Source organism: Podarcis filfolensis (genome assembly GCF_964270895.1).
Source record: "Podarcis filfolensis genome assembly, chromosome: 13".
NCBI lineage: Eukaryota > Metazoa > Chordata > Lepidosauria > Squamata > Lacertidae > Podarcis > Podarcis filfolensis.
The window spans coordinates 3,690,590-3,709,074 of NC_139615.1; the positions used below are offsets into that span (position 1 = coordinate 3,690,590).

The 18,485-nt window shown below is 48.4% G+C and overlaps 1 protein-coding gene across 1 annotated transcript; it reads right to left on the reverse strand.

The window, feature by feature from the left end:
* Positions 1-581: 581 nt before the first annotated feature.
* On the reverse strand, positions 582-7,955 carry LOC310748494 (monocarboxylate transporter 13-like; the record flags this gene model as incomplete). Its single annotated transcript, XM_083584325.1, has 4 exons — positions 7,744-7,955; positions 6,236-6,379; positions 2,722-3,495; positions 582-787 (listed from the first exon to the last, which is right to left on the reverse strand). Exons 1-4 carry the CDS (start codon positions 7,937-7,939, stop codon positions 582-584), a joined length of 1,320 nt encoding a protein of 439 aa, XP_083440451.1. The 5' UTR covers positions 7,940-7,955.
* Between the last annotated feature and the right edge of the window lie 10,530 nt (positions 7,956-18,485).

An 18,485-nucleotide genomic window follows, 5' to 3' on the forward strand; every position in this document is an offset into this window, starting at 1 on the left:
ACATGGGGATTAGCAGCTAATAAAAGTTTGGGTTCTCTTTTGTTCGGGCTTTCATCTTGTTCCACCTTGAGGCAGGTGGGAGTCCTGTCGCGACGGTCTTCAATAAAGACCAAGCCTACTGGCTGCTGTTTTGCTCTGGTATTCCTGGCTGGTGTCCTTGTTTTTTGTCTGAGGGAGCCCTCAGATTTCTCCGTTAACAGAGGCAATGGCAGCAGTTTGGCATGCGCTGTTCAGGGTACCTCTCTGCCTCCTTTCCCCACCCCATAGATCTCACCAAGCCCCCTTTCCCCACATTTCCATTTACAGCATATACCTGTGGAGATCTTTGCAACCACTTATCCGCAAAGGACGGAAAGCTGTGCCAGATTTTGAGCAAATTTCTCACATCCTGCCTTTCCCCAGACCAAAGTGACGGTTTGGCACACAAAATGGAGGCTTTGCTTGTCTTGAGGTACTGCAAAAGGCTCCCTGTGGGGAGAGGGTCTTCCTGGGGCTCCTTTCTCCTTGCCCAGGGAGTGCCAAGAGGTCCAAAGGCACCCCCTCTCCTCTTCGCAAGTGCGATCGGCTAACCTGTCTCCGCCTCACGCTCTGTCTTGTTGGGGCAGACCCCTTAATTCGAAGGCCTGGTGGTCTGGGGGTCCCGTGAGGGTCTCTGCCTTGGTCTGCGATGGCCGAGAGCAGGAGAAGTAGTCCGGCAAGGTGAGAAGGGTAGCGCTGCCCGCCAGGAGGAACGCTCCAGCCGTGAGGAAGGAGGCGGTGTAATTCCCCGTGATGTCTCTCAGCCAGCCTGGAACGTAAAAGGTGGTCTTAGCTTTTGAGCTTATTGGCATCGCCCTCCGGTAAAAAGATCATAGGAAGAGCTGTGTGTGCTGCAGCTGCCAATGGCCCATGTAGCTGTTCCCACAGTGGGAAAGCCAGCAAGCAGAATTCGAACACAAGAGCCACTCTTCCCTCTTGGGGTTTCTGGCCCGTGGCTTGGGAGAGAAGCAATGACAAACCTAGACAGCATCTTAAAAAGCAGAGACACCACCTTGCCAACAAAGGTCCCTATAGTTAAAGCTCTGGTTTTCCCAGAAGTGATGTATGGAAGTGGGAACTGGACCATAAAGAAGGCTGATCGCCGAAGAATGGGTGCTTTTGAATTCTGGTGCTGGAGGAGACTCTTGAGAGTCCCATGGACTGCAAGAAGATCAAACCTCTCCACTCTGAAGGAAATCAGCCCTGAGTGCTCACTGGAAGGACAGATCGTGAAGCTGAGGCTCCAAGACTTTGGCCTCCTCATGAGAAGAGAAGACTCCCTGGAAAAGACCCTGATGTTGGGAAAGATGGAGGGCACAAGGGGAAGGGGACGACGGAGGATGAGATGGTGGGACAGTGTTCTTGAAGCTACCAGCATGAGTTGGGATGCGGGAGGCAGTGGAAGACAGGAGGGCCTGGCGTGCTCTGGTCCAGGGGGTCACGAAGAGGTGGACACGACTAAACGACTAAACAACTAAACAACAACAATTCGGAAGCATTGCTGCCTCAAACTGTGGAGATTATCCACCCTGGCTAGGAGCCACTGATAGCCCTCTCCACCACAAATCCGACTTCTTTTAAAGTCACCTAGATTGGTGGCTGTCACTGCCTCATGTGGGAGTTGTTGTTGCTGTTGTTGTTGTTTGTTGTTGTTTGTTGTTGTTGTTGTTTGTTGTTGTTGTTATTTAATACCTATGGGACCGCCTTTCCTAGTATGCCCCATGGAGGACCTTAAGGTCCACAAATGACAACATTTTGGAGGTCCCAGGTTGCAAGGTGGTTAGATTGGTCTCAGCCAGGGCCAGGGCCAGGGCCTTTTCAGTACTGGCCCCGACTTGGTTGAACGCTCTGTCCCAAGAGACCAGGGCCCTGCGGGACTTGACATCTTTCCGCAGGGCCTGCAAGACAGAGCTGTTCCGCCTGGCCTTTGGTTTGGACTCAGTCTGACCCTTATGTTTCCCTCCCCTTATGGTTTTGATCTATGGGCTACTTTTAAGATGAGGCTGCACTTTAAATTGCATTTTAAGCTGTATTTTAAATTGTTCCCTCCCCCTTACGTTTTTACTGTAATTTTGCTGGTGTTAGCCGCCCTGAGCCCGGCTCTGGCCGGGGAGGGTGCATTTGTGTATGAATAGGGTGAGCCTGTGACCTGGATTCAGGAACTAGAGTATTAACCACCACAAAATAATGGCCAGGCTGCCCAGGTAAAGCAATCAAGGACCATTATCAGGTACCCTGGCAGACAGGATTTCTGCTGAAGACTGCCTCCTTCTGTGATGTATGTATGATGCTTGGGGGATGGTCTTGGGCTACAGGGTGGGCATTTTCAAGAGTCTATATAACAGCTTGCGCACCATTGTTCAGGGTTCCTCCTCTTTCCTGCGTGTGGTGAGCGGGGGACCCTGCTGCAAAAGTTTAATAAAGATCAGGCTTACTAGCCGCTTTACTTCTCAATGTTCTCTGCTTGGCCTCTGTTATTTTCTCCTACTGATAGGGAACCCACTTAAGGACTCTTGGATACACCATAAGGGAAAAGGAGCAGGTTTTTCTTATAACATGGGTGACACACTCCATCCTCTGAATTGTTTCAATTGCCCTTTGCCAGCTCTTTTCAGTACCCTTTTTGAGGCGAGGCGACCAGAACCCTCCACAAAAGAGCACTCGGAAGCCTGGGAACAAGGGGAATAAACCAGAGCCCTTTACCTGACAGAGGGGTCCCCACCAGAGCCCCCACACTCTCCAACATGTGCATGAGGCCGATACCGCCCAGCACCGAGTCGGCACCCACAATTTCTGCCAGGCTAGCAAACTGGAGAGGGACAAGGGCGCCGGCGAAGAACCCGTAGCAGAGGCCAAGGGACACCAAGGCGGCGAGGCCGTGCCCCAGGGGCACCAGAGCGAGCGAGACCCCCGTGAGGACAGTCCAGAGGGTCAGGTGGTGGACGAGGCGGCAGAAGACGGCGGTATCTGCCAGCCAGCCGGCCCAAATCCGGCCAAACATGTCCGCCACGGCGGCGGCGGCCATGATAAAGGCGGCTTGGTATTCGTCGCAGCCCTCTTCCCTTGCGTGGGCCACCAGGTGGGCATAGGGGACGAAGTAGCCGGCGTCGACCAGGACGAAGGCCAAGACGTAGCGCAGGAAGCCTCCGTGGCGGAGTAGCTCCAGGGCGAAGAGGGAAGCCAATGTCTGCCGCCATTCTGAATCCTGGGCCTGGACATCCGGCTGTCTGTCTCCCTCCCCGGTCAAGGGCCTCAGAAGCACGGCGGACACCACCAGGTTGAGGGACATGGCCGAGACCACCAGCAGCGCCCCTCGCCAGCCATACGAGTCCGCCAGGAGCTGGAAGAGCGGGGAGAAGACCAGCGAGGAGACGCCGGCGCCCGAGACCGCCAGCCCCATGGCCAGAGCCCGGCGCTTCTGGAAGTAATCGGAGACAGCGGCCGTGGAAGGGGTGAACACCAAGGCCCAGCCGAACCCTGTGGTTGAAGGGGGAGAGAAAAGCAGGCGGTGAGATCAGGCGGTGGATCGCAGAATCACAGGCTTGGAAAGGGGACCCCTGCAGGTCATCTAGTCTGACCCCGGCTCGGCACGGGGACCGGCAGCAACTAACTGCTCTCCGGGCTGCCAGACATTGGCGGGGATTGAATCAGGTGCCTTCTGCTCCGTCTCTGAGCTACAGCCAAACCCCCCTGGAAATAAAGCAAGTTTGTAGTCCTCATGGATCCAGATAAGTGGCTGAGTTAGACAGGGACAGGGATGGGGAACCCACAACCAGTCTCCAGGGGTCGTTGTTGGACTCGTGACAGCTAACATTAGAGTTCTTGTTATTAAATATACCAAGAAAAAAGCACACCAAGAACTCAGGCCAATATAAATTTCAGTAGTGGGAGATTACAAACACAAACAGAGATTACAAGATTATATCCAGTTATGGATCAGAAACCAGTAAATTCATGAATTTACTGGTTTCTGATCCATAATTGGATATACATATCCTTATGAGTTTGAGTTTGTAATCTCTGTTTGAGTTTGTAATCTCTACCTGAGTCTGTAATCTTTGTCAGAATACATACTTTTGAATGGATTAGTTTTTGTTACAGTTGACTATTGATTTGCGAGTTAGGGACGACTCCCACTGCTGAAACTTATATTGGCCTAGGCTCTTGGTGTGCTTTTTTCTTGGACTGACAGCTGGCAGACCCAGCATCAGGGACTTGGATAGGTTCCCCATTGCTGACCCTATAGCCCCCTTTCCCTCATACCATGAGAAGGCTTTTTTTTGGGGGGGGGGGTTGACTGTCCCTTTCCAATTCTTCATGTGGGATGTGAAACACAAGAGCAGTCAAGTACAACATTCCTAGAGTTTACACATGGGAGGAATGTTTGTCCAGCCAGCAGGTAAACTTCCTGTTTCCTTCTGGGCTGGGACAGACTTCCTCTGCATGTGACTAGAGGTGGGCGTGGCCTCACCTGTGCAGGTAAGGACAAAAGCACAGGGCAGGGCAGCCATCTCTCTCTCTTTGACTACATGTGTCGAAGAAGCAACATCTGCTTAGCCAAAGATGCCCTCAAGAGAGGACAAAGGGACTGTCTTCTTATGAGATAGTTTCTAGGTATATGTTAGTTTTCTAAGCTAAGTCTGCCTTCTGGGATCCTATTGTGAACAGAATGATGTGTGAGTAAACCTTTTTTAATACTTTTGTAGAAGACCGTGTCATGTCTTATCTTTTATGAGGGATTAAGGGGGAAATACCAGAACAGTTATTATAGAGGCTTTAGTGAGCCTGAGCAAACGCATCCGCTGCAAGTTTAAAAAGGGGGGTGTTACTCTGCTAAATCATGGAACTTGTTCACACAAGTTGGAAAAGGATATAACCAAACAATATATCTGCTCCTGCACCCCGAACATTCCCACACTTCAGTTCTTCCTCTCCTCTTGCTTAGGGAACGGATGAGGGACCATTGTCCCATAGGCCTAGCTCACCAATGTATCCAAACTAACCTACGCTTGCGGGCATCCTTCTGTCTCAATAAACATCATCATCATCATCATCATCATCATCATCATCATTATTAATACCCTGCCCATCTGGCTGGGTTTCCCCAGCCACTCTGGGCGGTTCCCAACAGAATATTAAAAACACGATAAAACGTCAAACATTAAAAACTGCCCTAAACAGGGCTGCCTTCAGATGTCTTCTAAAAGTCAGATAGTTGTTTGTTTCCTTGACATCTGACGGGAGGGCGTTCCACAGGGCGGGCGCCACCACCGAGAAGGCCCTGTGCCTGGTTCCCTGCAACCTCACTTCTCGCAGGGAGGGAACCGCCAAAAGGCCATTGGCACTGGACCTCAGTGTCCGGGCAGAACAATGGGGGTGGAGACTCTCCTTCAGGTATACTGGGCCTAGGTATACTACTGTACAAAGGTGAGCATTTGCATCCATTGTCCTAACCACCTTTCACCCTGGCCCTGTCCATGTGGCCCTCAAAAGGCTGCCCATTTGAGAATGCAGCCCTCAGAAACAAGATTTGGGCTCCACTTTTAAGTATGGAGGTCTGGCTGGAAGAAACATAGACCTTATTGGGACAGAGCTTCTCCGAGATCTGGTGTTTAATACTAAGGACTATCAAAAAAACCGGCAGAGAGGAATTGAGAGAGAATTAAGAGCCTCGGACGTGAGGTCTCCAGGCTGATAGTAGATTAAGACTGATGGACATTTGCTGGGGATCGAAACAGGGAAAGGGGGTGGTGGGGTCTGGGAATCCAAAGGGTGTACAATTATAATCTGTTTTTTATTTTGTTTTGTTATTAGTATGAAAATTGGGGAATTCGTGGAAGGGAATTTGGGTCGACTTTAGAAAAAGGTTTTAAGAATGAGCACTGAGGTACAAATATTGATGTTTATAAGTTAAAATTGGTTTTTCTAAAATGAATTAAATATAAAAAGGTTAAAAATTGGGGATAAGAACTTGTTGAACTAACAATTTGAATTGGAATATAAGAAGGGGAGGTGTGGGGAAGTCAGGGAAACATGGTATTGAAAATATGGATTTGTAAACTTTATATGTTTTTAATTTTTTTTGTTTTTTCCTTTTTGATTTTTTGTATTAATGTGGAAAATTTTAATAAATATTTAATGAGAAAAAAAAAGAGAGAATGCAGCCCTCAAACTGCAAAAGGGTCCCGCCCCCCACCCGGCTTAGAAGAAGGCGCACCTGAGATGAGGCCGATGCTCAGGTAAAGGTGAGAGATCTTGACGGAGAACGAAGCCAGCAGCAAACCTAGGCTAGCGAAGAGGCCTCCGGCCATCACCACTGGGCGTGCCCCGTACCGGCCGCTGAGGGCGCTCCCCATCGGGCCTGTAGGGGGCAGCACATGCATAAGTGGCAAGGTTCTCTTACAGTTGGCAGGAGTTGAGCTTGCTCGATCAATGCAAAGGAGCTGAGCTGCTGGATCAATGCAAACGTTCAGCTACCTCTGTCGCAGGTTTTGCAATCCCACGTGATTAATGTATGGCGCTGTGGGTTAAACCACTGAGCCTAGGGCTTGCCGATCAGAAGGTCGGCGGTTCGAATCCCCGTGACGGGGTGAGCTCCCGGTGCTCGGTCCCTGCTCCTGCCAACCTAGCAGTTCGAAAGCACGCCAAAGTGCAAGTAGATAAAGAGGTACCGCTCTGGCGGGAAGGTAAATGGCATTTCCGTGCGCTAATCTGGTTTGCCAGAAGCGGCTTAGTCATGCTGGCCACATGACCTGGAAGCTGTACGCCGGCTCCCTCGGCCAGTAAAGCGAGATGAGCACCGCAACCCCAGAGTCGTCCGCGACTGGACCTAACGGTCAGGGGTCCCTTTACCTTTACCTAGGGAGTTGAGGGTGGCCGGCCATTGCCCAGTTTTTAAAAAACTCTGTGCATTTATGTTTCACAAGGTGCAAAAGAAGGGCTTTGCACCTTGCCTGGCAGAGAAACCGTGCGCCATGCGCCCCTCCTGGGCAACACCCGTCCGCCCACAACTCCCGAGCCTCCCCTGATCTGTCAAAACAAAGGGGAAAGGGGGCAGGAGATCGGGGAAGGATTGGGAGTAGAGGGCGGCCGGCCGTTGCCCAGTTTTTTTAAAAAAACTCTGCGCATTTATGTTTCACAGGGTGCGAAAGAAGGGCTTTGCACCTTTATACAATATGCACGTGTGCTTGGGCCCAGAGTCTTTTGCCTCACCATCCCCTCTACTGACTCCCTGTTGCTACTCAGCTTCAAAAGAAAAAAGAAAATAAGTGTCCATGGATTCATTGAAACAAATCTGGTAACCATAGCCTAGAATAGCGCTAGCTTTTTTTGCTGCTGCATCACGCTGCGGACTCATGTTCAGATTGTGGTCTGCTGAGACCCCTCAAAAATTTTTTACGAGCGCTCTGGTGCTCTGGCACTGAGCCACGACCCCTTCCCAATGGGCGCCGGAGCCCATAAACACCTTTAACAGGTCCCCCATCCCTGGTACATAAAGAGCTGTTTCCTCGCCGCACGGCATAGGCAGATGTATCCAAATTACTGTTTAACTTTTATGACGCTGGCTGTGCATCGAAAGCAACGTTGGAAATAACCCAGCTGCTTTCTGATTCCTCCCTGACTCTGGGACTGGGGTTATAAGAGCGGAGAGGATTCGGCCGTCCCAGAGCTGGCACTCAAATCTCCACGCTGGAGAAGACCCCCGAAACCTGGAACGCCCCTTACTCGCAAATTGCAGGACGGCGACGCCAAGAGACAGGGCCCAGGAGACGGTGCTGGTGGATTCCTTGAAGTGAGCCACAAACTCGACGAAGAAGACCCCAAAGGAGCGGATCACCCCAAAGACCAGGGCCGTTTGCACAAAACCTGCCAGGACTACCATCCATCCCCAGCTGCTGTCAGGATGCATGCGAAGGGCCATGGAGTCCTCTTCCTTTGCAGAGGTGAGGGGTCTTTGAAAAGAAATGAGAGAATGGAAAGAGAGAGAGAATTAAATTGGTGGCGAGTTACTGTGCATAAGAACAGTGCCGGATTTATATGTAAGGTAAACGAGCTCTAGCTTATGGCCCCAGTCTCTTGGGGGGCCCCAAAAAAATCAAAGGGGGAAAAAACTGGATGTACATTTCCAAAATATAAGATTAAAAACAAATAAAATAAAACCTACATACAGCAAGAGTGTTTTGTGTTGTGTAGGCTCCCATTTTGTTATGTGCAAATGGCTTTAGATACCTATTAGGTCCATAAATTACCATATAGCATATAGGTAAAGGTAAAGGGACCCCTGACCGTTAGGTCCAGTCGTGGCCGACTCTGGGGTTGCGGCGCTCATCTCGCTTTATTGGCCGAGGGAGCCGGCGTACAGCTTCCGGGTCATGTGGCCAGCATGACTGAGCCGCTTCTGGCGAACCAGAGCAGCGCACGGAAACGCCGTTTACCTTCCCGCCGGAGCGGTACCTATTTATCTACTTGCACTTTGACGTGCTTTTGAACTGCTAGGTTGGCAGGAGCAGGGACCGAGCAACAGGAGCTCACCCCATCGCGGGGATTCGAACCGCTGACCTTCTGATCGGCAAGTCCTAGGCTCTGTGGTTTAACCCACAGCGCCACCCACGTCCCTTAAATGAGCCTTTTAGCTCCTCACAAATAATTGGTTCCATGCCGGGCCTTGATATAAAGCAGGTTTGCAGCTTCCGGAATTGGAACTGGGTTAAGAGGTGTGTGTGCCTGAACATGTTCCAAATAAATTTTTGTCTCCGCAGGGAGGCGAAGCGGGTTTCCTACGCAGTTGCGTTTGGTTCCCAGCTCAAGGAGCGAGATAGGAATATAGGAATGGCCCTCTGTCAGGGGGTCCGCTTACCTCAGTGGGGCCTGCGCCAGCGGGTAGCCAACACGGTTCCATCCAGGTGCCGTCGACCGAGCAACGGGAGCTGACCCCATCGCAGGGATTCAAACCACCGACTTTCCGATCGGCAAGCCCTAGGCTCTGTGATTTAGACCACAGCGCCACCCGTGCACAATTCACAATTCAACACAAAAAAGCGACAATTTGTTGTTGACATATAAAGGGTCCCGTTACCTTCAGTAGCTTAGGGCCTCATCAAACCTAAATCCAGCTCTGTCTAAGAATAGCAGAACTTGGCGCTGGATCCGGAATACTGTCCACCCAGATGTTTTTTGCCCACCATCAGGATTCGAACACAAGAGCAATTCTCTTGCCTCCTGCAGCTTCCAGCAACTGGGATTCAAAAGCTTGGCTTCCTCCAACCATGGAGGCAGAGCGTAGCCATTTTGGGTAGTAGCCATCAAATGGCCCCCTGGATAGCTCAGTTGATTAGAGCGTGGGGCTGATGATGCCGAGGTTGCGGGTTCGATCCAGACTTCATATTCCTGTATTGCAGGGGGTTGGGCTGGATGGGCCCTCTTCTGATTCTACAGTTCTACGATTCCCCTGTGGGACGTGGGTGGCGCTGTGGGTTAAACCACAGAGCCTAGGGCTTGCCGATCAGAAGGTCGGCGGTTCGAATCCCCGCGACGGGGTCAGCTCCCGTTGCTCGGTCCCAGCTCCTGCCAACCTAGCAGTTCAAAAGCACGTCAAAGTGCAAGTAGATAAATAGGTACCACTCCGGCGGGAAGGTAAACGGCGTTTCCGTGCGCTGCTCTGGTTCGCCAGAAGGGGCTTAGTCCTGCTGGCCACATGACCTGGAAGCTGTACGCCGGCTCCCTCGGCCTGTAAAGCGAGATGAGCGCCGCAACCTCAGAGTCGGCCACGACTGGACCTAATGGTCAGGGGACCCTTTACCTTTACTATGATTCCCCTACATGAATTTGTCCAATCCTCTTTTAAAGCCTTCTAGAGCGGTGGTAGGGAGTTCCACAGATTAACTAAGCACTGCGTGAAGAAGGGCTTTATTTTGCCTTTCCTGAATATGCCAACAGGGAGCTTCGTGGGACGTAAAGAGTTCTAGCATTAGGAGAGAGGAATAATTCCCACCCACCCCTCTATCCACTTTCATAATGCCATGCATTGTTTTATAAACTTCCATCACTTCTTACTTACTACCTTTTCTCTAGGGGAAATCATTTTAATTTATTGCAATTATTCATTGCATTTAGATCCCACCTTTTTTTCCTCCAAGGAGGGGCTCAAATGCCCTGCTGTCCCTTCCTCGCTTAATCCCTGTGAGTTAGTTTAAGCAGAGAAGCAGCTGAAATGTCACTCAGTCAGTTTCATGGGCAAAGTGGGGATTCGAACCCAGGTCTCCCAGGCCCTAGTCCAGGGGTAGGCAACCTAAAGCCCATGGGCCACAAGCGGCCCACGGGGGTTGTTTTACCGGCCCTGAACTGAGCTGCCTGCTCGGCGAGTCCCCACATGCTGCGCTAAAGTGGCGCAGCGTGGTGCAGGGACTCACTTCTGCAGCGCCGGAAATTGCCCCGTGCAGACACAGATGCCAGAAATCGCAGCTGCGATCCGGCCCACGGAAGGATCCCCGCTGGAGTGAACCGGCTCAGGTGAGGTAAACCTTGCCGACCCCATCTGATGCTCTAACCACTGCCCCACACTGCCTCTCATTGCAAAACAGCTAATAAAGTAGAATGACGTGTCCAACATAGATCTGTTGATAATGCACTGCTACTCCCCACCACCAAAAAAGCACAGAAATCAAACTATACGCCTGATGAAATTAACCACACAGCTGATCTCTCCAGGGCTCCAGCTGTACTTCTTCCCCTGCTCCTAGGACTTGCCGATCAGAAGGTCGGCGGTTCGAATCCCCACGACGGGGTGAGCTCCCGTTGCTCGGTCCCTGCTCCTGCCAACCTAGCAGTTCCAAAACACCTCAAAGTGCAAGTAGATAAATAGGTACCGCTCCAGCGGGAAGGTACACGGCGTTTCCGTGCGCTGCTCTGGTTCGCCAGAAGCGGCTTAGTCCTGCTGGCCACATGACCCGGAAGCTGTACACCGGCTCCCTTGGCCAATAAAGCGAGATGAGCGCCACAACCCCAGAGTCATCCGCACTGGACTGAATTGTCAGGGGTCCCTTTCCCTTTACTCACCCTTCCACCAGGAGGCGCTGTCCCGGCCAGCACAGCCGCAGGGGATGAAATTGTGGACTGGAATTTTTCTGTCTTTACACTTTGAAGAAATCTGGGGCTTTTGAGCATTTGGCGGAGAATCTGGGCTTCACCCCAGAGGCACCGTCTCGGCCAGGACAAAGTCTCCTCCGCCGGTGTCCTTAAATCATCTTCACTCCTCACCCAATAGACTTCTTCATTTGTGCAACTCTGTTTTTCCAGACGCCACAATTGATGAGGTTGACTACGTCTGTGCGCTGGGATTTGAGTGATTTGGGTGGATGGACTTGGGCTGCGTCCAAATCCCGTTTTCCTTTGAGGCTTGGGAGCCTGAGGATTTTGTGGGGTTTTTTTAGTCAATCTTTATTGAGTTAAAATGAATATATCCATACAGGATTTGGCATTGCAAGCTTACAACATAAGAAAGAAAGAAAAGGAAAATGCAAGATAAGGACAAGTGTATAAAAATCAAGGAAAACAGAAGAGAAAAAACATACGTGATTATGGAATTTCTCAACATTAAGCATTTTGTTAATGCAATGATTATTCACACAATTAGAAATAAAAAGTGCTGCAAACATTTAAAACGACCTCCAATTATTCTCATTGTACTTTATCTGTTACCGTATTTTTTGCTCTGCAAGACTCGCTCTTTCCCTCCTAAAAAGTAAGGGGAAATGTGTGTGCGTCTTATGGAGCGAATGCAGGCTGCGCAGCTATCCCAGAAGCCAGAACAGCAAGAGGGATTGCTGCTTTCACTGCGCAGCGATCCCTCTTGCTGTTCTGGCTTCTGAGGTTCAGAATATTTTATTTCTTGTTTTCCTTCTCCAAAAACTAGGTGCATCTTGTGGTCTGGTGTGCGTCTTATAGAGCGAAAAATACGGTATATACATTATACCGCAGTTACCTGTTTCTTGTGATTTTTTATTATACCTCAGTTGCCTTTTATGAATTTCAAGGGTCAGTCTAATTCTGCCAGGAGATTTCTGTTTGCACCACAGTTTTCAAAGTATTCTTTATATAGTATCCATTCCTTATAAACTCTCTTGTTTTGTCAGACCTCTAACTCTTCCTGTCATCTTTGCCCGAGGATTTTGGGTGGGTGATTGATACGTACAGGCCTGTAAGTTGCCAGGCAACAAGGGAGCGACATCTGCAATCAGCATCGGCTTAGAGCAGCCCGCCAGATATGTTGGACTACAACTCCCATCGTCAGCTTTGCCAATTGTCGTGGATGATGGGAGTTGTAGTCTGACAACATCCAGAAACCCCAGGTTGAAAACCACTGGCTTCGAGAAATCATTGCCCTCCAGAAATTATGGACTACAACTCCTGACATTCTGAGTTAGCTAAGACAATTGCTTTTAAGGAAAGGGCTGGCACTGTTTTTATTTTAATGATCTCTGTGTTTTAATAGATCGCACAATTTGCTGCTTTGCAGGGGGTTGCACTACATAACCCTAGGGTCTCTTCAAACTCTACAATTCTATGATATTTTCTATTAATGTTTGATAATTGATTTTTAATTATCATTTCCCTCCCCCTCTGTTTCTGTTTTAGCTGTAAGCCACCTCGAGTGAGGAGAAAAAGCAGGATATAAATATAATAATAATTGTCACAGATGATGGGAGTTGTAGTTCAATGACGTCTAGGGACTCAAGAATGAAGAGCGCTGACTTAGGGCAGCCTTTGTCAACCTGGTGCTCGTCAGACTATAACTCCCATCATCCATGATGGATGTGCTGGCTGGGGATGGTGGGAATTGTAGTCCAAAACATCCAGCGGGCACCAGGTCGGCAAGGGCTGTCTATTTTGCAACGGGAAAACTATCCCTTGGGGCTTTAAAAAGGCATAGCCTGCTCAGATCAAAATTACAAGCCACTGTCTGGTTTGAAAGCGGCTAAATCTAAATCATGAGTTTATTCCTAACTCTAAATTAACTTCGGTTGCATTGAAGAGGATAAATCAAAACCATTTTCTGCTCCCTGGCAGGGCGAGTTAGTTAAATTCATCGCCAAATGCCAACAGAGAGAGCATAATAGATAATGTCGAAACTGTTTGTTGATAGCAGGGCCTCTGTAATGGTGACAGGTTTATTAGCAATTTAATAACCAAAGAATGGAGTCTGCAGGCAGGGAATATCTTGCTTTTATTGGTCTTGTGTAATTCTTGGATGCTCTTTGGTGAAAAAGAAAGGTGTTTATTTTTTAAAAAAAACCCCACTTTAAATACTGTAATATTATTTGATGTACACATTGGACGCAGTGGCTTAAAGAGTCCCTGTCAGATGATCATAGCGTTATAAAGACTAGGACTAGCCGCCTGAGAAATAGTTTTTATCCAAATGCGATTTGGGTTTTAAACGCAGTGTGAGGTAGTCTCTGTGGGAGTATATTGCGTTTAATTATGGGGTGTCAGAGTTTTTAGGGGGTTAACCAGCCTGGGGTAGCAGGCTTGTTGGTTTTTGAATGCCTGATGTAGATTTTTTCAATTTCGTTGTTCTGTATGGGACAATGACGATAAAGATTATCGTGCCGTATCGTCATCTAACCTCTGTTTAAAATACTCCAGAAAAGGAGAGGCCACCACCTTCCAGGGTCATAAAGGTAAAGGGACCCCTGACTGTTAGGTCCAGTCGTGGCCAACTCTGGGGTTGCGGCGCTCATCTCGCTTTACTGGCCGAGGGATCTGGTGTACAGCTTCCGGGTCATGTGGCCAGCATGACTAAGCCGCTTCTGGCGAACCAGAGCAGCGCACGGAAATGCCGTTTACCTTCCGGCCAAAGCAGTACCAATTGATCTACTTGCACTTTGATGTGGTTTTGAACTGCTAGGTGGGCAGGAGCTGGGACCAAACAACGGGAGCTCACTCTGTCATGGGGATTCGAACCGCCGACCTCCTGATCGGCAAGTCCTAGGCTCTGTGGTTTAACCCACAGTGCCACCTGCATCCTAGAATCATAGAAATTGTAGTTTGAAGGGAACCTTGAGGGTCATCTAGTTAAAACCCCCTTCGATGCAGGGGTCACAGCGAAAGCATCCCTGACAGATGGCTGTCCAACCTCTGCTTAAAAACCTCCCCTCTTGTGGGGAGTCTGTTCCACCGTCAAACAGCTCCTACCGTCAGAATATTCTTCCTAATGCTAAGTCAGATTGGCCTTTCTTGCAATTTGAGTTCGTTGGTTTGGATCCTGCATCCCAGAGCAGGAGAAAACAAGCTTGCTCCATCTTCCTCGCGACAGCCCTTTGGGTATTTTTTTAGATGGCTGTCTTCACGAATGGATGGCAGCTGGAGGAATTTTTCCCGCCAGAGTGGTGCATGCTCTGGTTATCTCCCGCCTGGACTACTGCAATGCGCTCTATGTGGGGCTCCCTTTGAAGGTGACCTGGAAACTACAACTAATCCAGAATGCGGCAGCCAGACTGGTGACTGGGAGTGGCCGCCGAGACCACATAAGGACCTACATTGGCTCCCAGTACATTTCCGAGCACAATTCAAAGTGTTGGTGCTGACCTTGAAAGCCCTAAATGGCCTCAGCCCAGTATACCTGAAGGAGCGTCTCCACCCACATCGCTCAGCTGAGGTCCATCTCCGAGGGCCTTCTGGCGGTTCCCTCACTGCGAGAAGCCAAGTTACAGGGAACCAGGCAGAGGGCCTTCTCGGTGGTGGCGCCCGCCCTGTGGAACGCCCTCCCCTCAGATGTGAAGGAAATAAGCAGCTATCTTCTCTTTAAAAGACATCTGAAGGCAGCCCTGTTTAGGGAAGCTTTTAATGTTTGATGCTTTACTGTATTTTAATATTTTGTTGGAAGCCCAGCCAGATGGGCGGGGTATAAATAATAAATTGTTGTTGCTGTTGTTGTTTCCGGGAGAGGGGGAAGTGAATAAAAGACTGAAAGGATGGGGCAGCCTCATTTCTCAGCAGAAAAAAAAAAGAAAATAGTACCTGCAGATTTTGCCTTATTTCTCGGGTTCTACAGAAGCTAAAAACTTGCTCTTTTATTAAAAAAATATATATATAAATGTTGAGAATCTGGGTATTATTGCGCATGGGGGGGGGGCAATTGATGGGAATTGCAGTCCAAAATGTCCATGTTTCCCCCCTCTGCGCAGTTGTGTATGTAAATTAACTGCATCTCTGCAGCTGCTGTTTGAGAATGAAAACACCAATCACAGTATTCCTGCGTCATCTTTGACTTTCAAATATCCCAGGAAGCAGCATCGAAGAAATGTTCACCTAGGAGGCCATAATCTGAATCGTCTGAATCAGGCGTGTCAGCTTCATGTGCTAACCTCAGGACTCCTCAGGTCCTGCCCGCTTGAGGTCTAGAAAGTTGGAAAGTTGTGAAGATGATGGAGTTTATGGAGCTGGCTGATCTCACCGGGAGAATCCACGACCAGAAAGAAGAGGAACACCAAGAAGACTGGAATAAATTCAAAAACTATTTGAATAAACATTGTAATATTAAAGATATGTAATCACTTGAAAGAATCAATTAGGCCTAGGATTAAATTGGGATTAAATATATAAATAAGAAAATGTACGAAAAGAAAAGTTAGGAAATATGATTATGACTGTGATGTGGTTTATGAAATGATGATATTGGAAACTGCTATATATAATTACTAAGAAATTCAGATGGAAGAGATTTGAGGAAGCCAAATAATATATTTATGAAGATGGATCTTAATTAATTAATTAAGTGTTAGTCAAGTGATGATCTGTTGTATGTTTTATATTCTTTTCTCTCTCTCTCTCCCCCCCCCCCCGTTTCATTCTTTTCCCTTTGTTATCGTTAATTCTTTCTTTTTTGTTATGTTTATGTATTGAAAACAATAAATATTATTGTGAAGAGGAAAAAAAGAAACTTGGAAAGTTGACAGCAGGGCACCAAATTTCACCAACAGCAGTTGTTTTATCTGAACGCTTTACAGAATACATGATACACATTTCTCTTCAACCAGGCCTTTGGCGGATTAATTCTATCATAGAATCATAGAATTTAAGAAGGGACCCTGAGAGTCATTCTGCAATGCGGGAATGTCCTTTTAAATGTGGTTTAGAGTGCAGGGGGGCGGGTTATTGGTTTGTTCGCTTGTTCGTTGCCTTTTTATTTTGTCTTTTCACCACCCAGAGTTCTACGGATTAAAGGTGGTATACCAATTAAAGAATAACACCGTTACCTTTAGAAAAGTCCCCTATGCTCAGAGACTTTGCACCTGTCCATTGGGAGAGACCATCGCCCAACTCAAAATAGTCTGGCATGAAAATCCCCAAATTTGGTTCCATGGGTGACTCTGAGTCAACTCCCTGGGATAGTTTATTGTTGTACATCGTTTCTATCCTTCAAAATTTTTTATTAGTTTTTACAATATCAACGACAAACAAAAACATAAAACAAACAAAACATAACAAACATAAATCATAACCTTATTGAAAATAACAGTTATTTACTTTGTAGAACGACTTCCTCATTTCCCCTTAGTTGAATTTCATTGCATATCCTTATAACGGTTTTCCAAATCCCAATTTTAATACCCATTAAATAAAACATTAACATCTTTAAATCTTCTCCTTCTTGTATTAAACATATTATTTTATCAGTTAACATAAATACAATCCTAAGCCCATTAAGTATCTGGAGGCTATTTCCAGTTATTTTAGCTTAACAAATTTAGCTAAATAATCATTAAATTTCTTCCATTCTTCGTGGTGTTCCTCCTCCTTCTGGTCGCAGACTCTTCCGGTTAGATCGGCTAGCTCTAGTACATCGTTTCCAAATTTATTGTTGTACATTGTTTTAATTGTCTGTTTTACTTCTGTGACTATACCCCCAAGTATGTTTTATAAGCTGGTCTCTGACCGTAATAAATTATCTTATCTAAACACAGTTAGCTAGAGGCAGCAAATTGTGAGCCATGGGGCTGAAATAACCAGTACCGTCCTTCGCCAGAGAGTGGTGTCTCTATCTTTCCGTTCAGAGGAATGGAGGAGAGTGAGTCAGTCGAGGACACGGCTTATTATACTCTGCCGCTGGAAATTGGACTAAAGATATCTTTTGTCCAAAGTGTGTGCGTCAGCCTTTTAGGGTCTAAAAAGCACAGTGACCTAAGCCGTGTTGTGGCAAGGCAGTCCTTAGCTTCCCAGAATCCCGACTTTAACACCGTCTCTCCTATTTTGGGATGGTGTTTGCCCCCCCCCCAAAAAAATCTTTGGGTCGTGGTCCCCAGGCCTGGCCTGCAGATTTTGCCAAGGAACCAGAGTGTCTGTTCATTTCCTCATTAGTGATGTCGTCAGCAAGGCAGCTATGAAAACTAAGCTTTGCAAGAGGTCAGTTGCCAGCCGACTTGAAAGTTAAAGGTAAAGGTAAAGGGACCCCTGACCATAAGGTCCAGTCGTGACCGACTCTGGGGTTGCGGCGCTTATCTCGCTTTATTGGCCAAGGGAGCCGGCGTAGAGCTTCCGGGTTGTGGCCAGCAGGACTAAGCCGCTTCTGGCGAACCAGAGCAGCGCACGGAAACGCCGTTTACCTTCCCACCGGAGTGGTACCTATTTATCTACTTGCACTTTAATGTGCTTTCGAACTGCTAGGTTGGCAGGAGCAGGGACCGAGCAACGGGAGCTCACCCCATTGCGGGGATTCGAACCGCCGGCCTTCTGATCGGCAAGTCCTAGGCTCAGTGGTTTAACCCACAGCGCCACCCATGGAAAATTTGCAAAAAGAGCCACAGATCAGTTGAGTCTTGCAAGAGAGCGAATAAACTTGAGAGAGAGTTTACAAGAGAGTGAATGAACTCAAGGCCCGGGGGGGGGGCAAGTGTGGCCCTCCAGCTCTTTCTGGCCCTCAAAATCCTCCCCCCAGGCAACACCCGTTGCTTCACACACACCTCAAATGTTTTCAGCTGGCTGGGTTGTGTCTTCTGATCTTGCCTTCTGCCTATATGGAGGACGGAGACTGGAATTTGTCTATGCATAAAACCAGCCTCCATCACAAAGCTAAATTTGCACCAGTTGCTCCACCCACTTTCGCCTCTAGCCACGCCCACCACTGGCCCTCAGAAGGTTGCCCAGAATGGAACCCGGCCCTCGGGCTGAAAAACACTTTCCTCCCCACCCCTGGTATTAAAAGACTTACAGCATCCATATTTAGTGTGGGTTAAACCACAGAGCCTAGGGCTTGCTGATCAGAAGGTCAGCAGTTCGAATCCCCGCGACGGGGTGAGCTCCCGTTGCTCGGTCCCTGCTCCTGCCAACCTAGCAGTTTGAAAGCACGTCAAAGTGCAAGTAGATCAATAGGTACCACTCTGGTGGGAAGGTAAATGGTGTTTCCGTGCGCTGCTCTGGTTCACCAGAAGCGGCTTAGTCATGCTGGCCACAACCCGGAAGCTCTACGC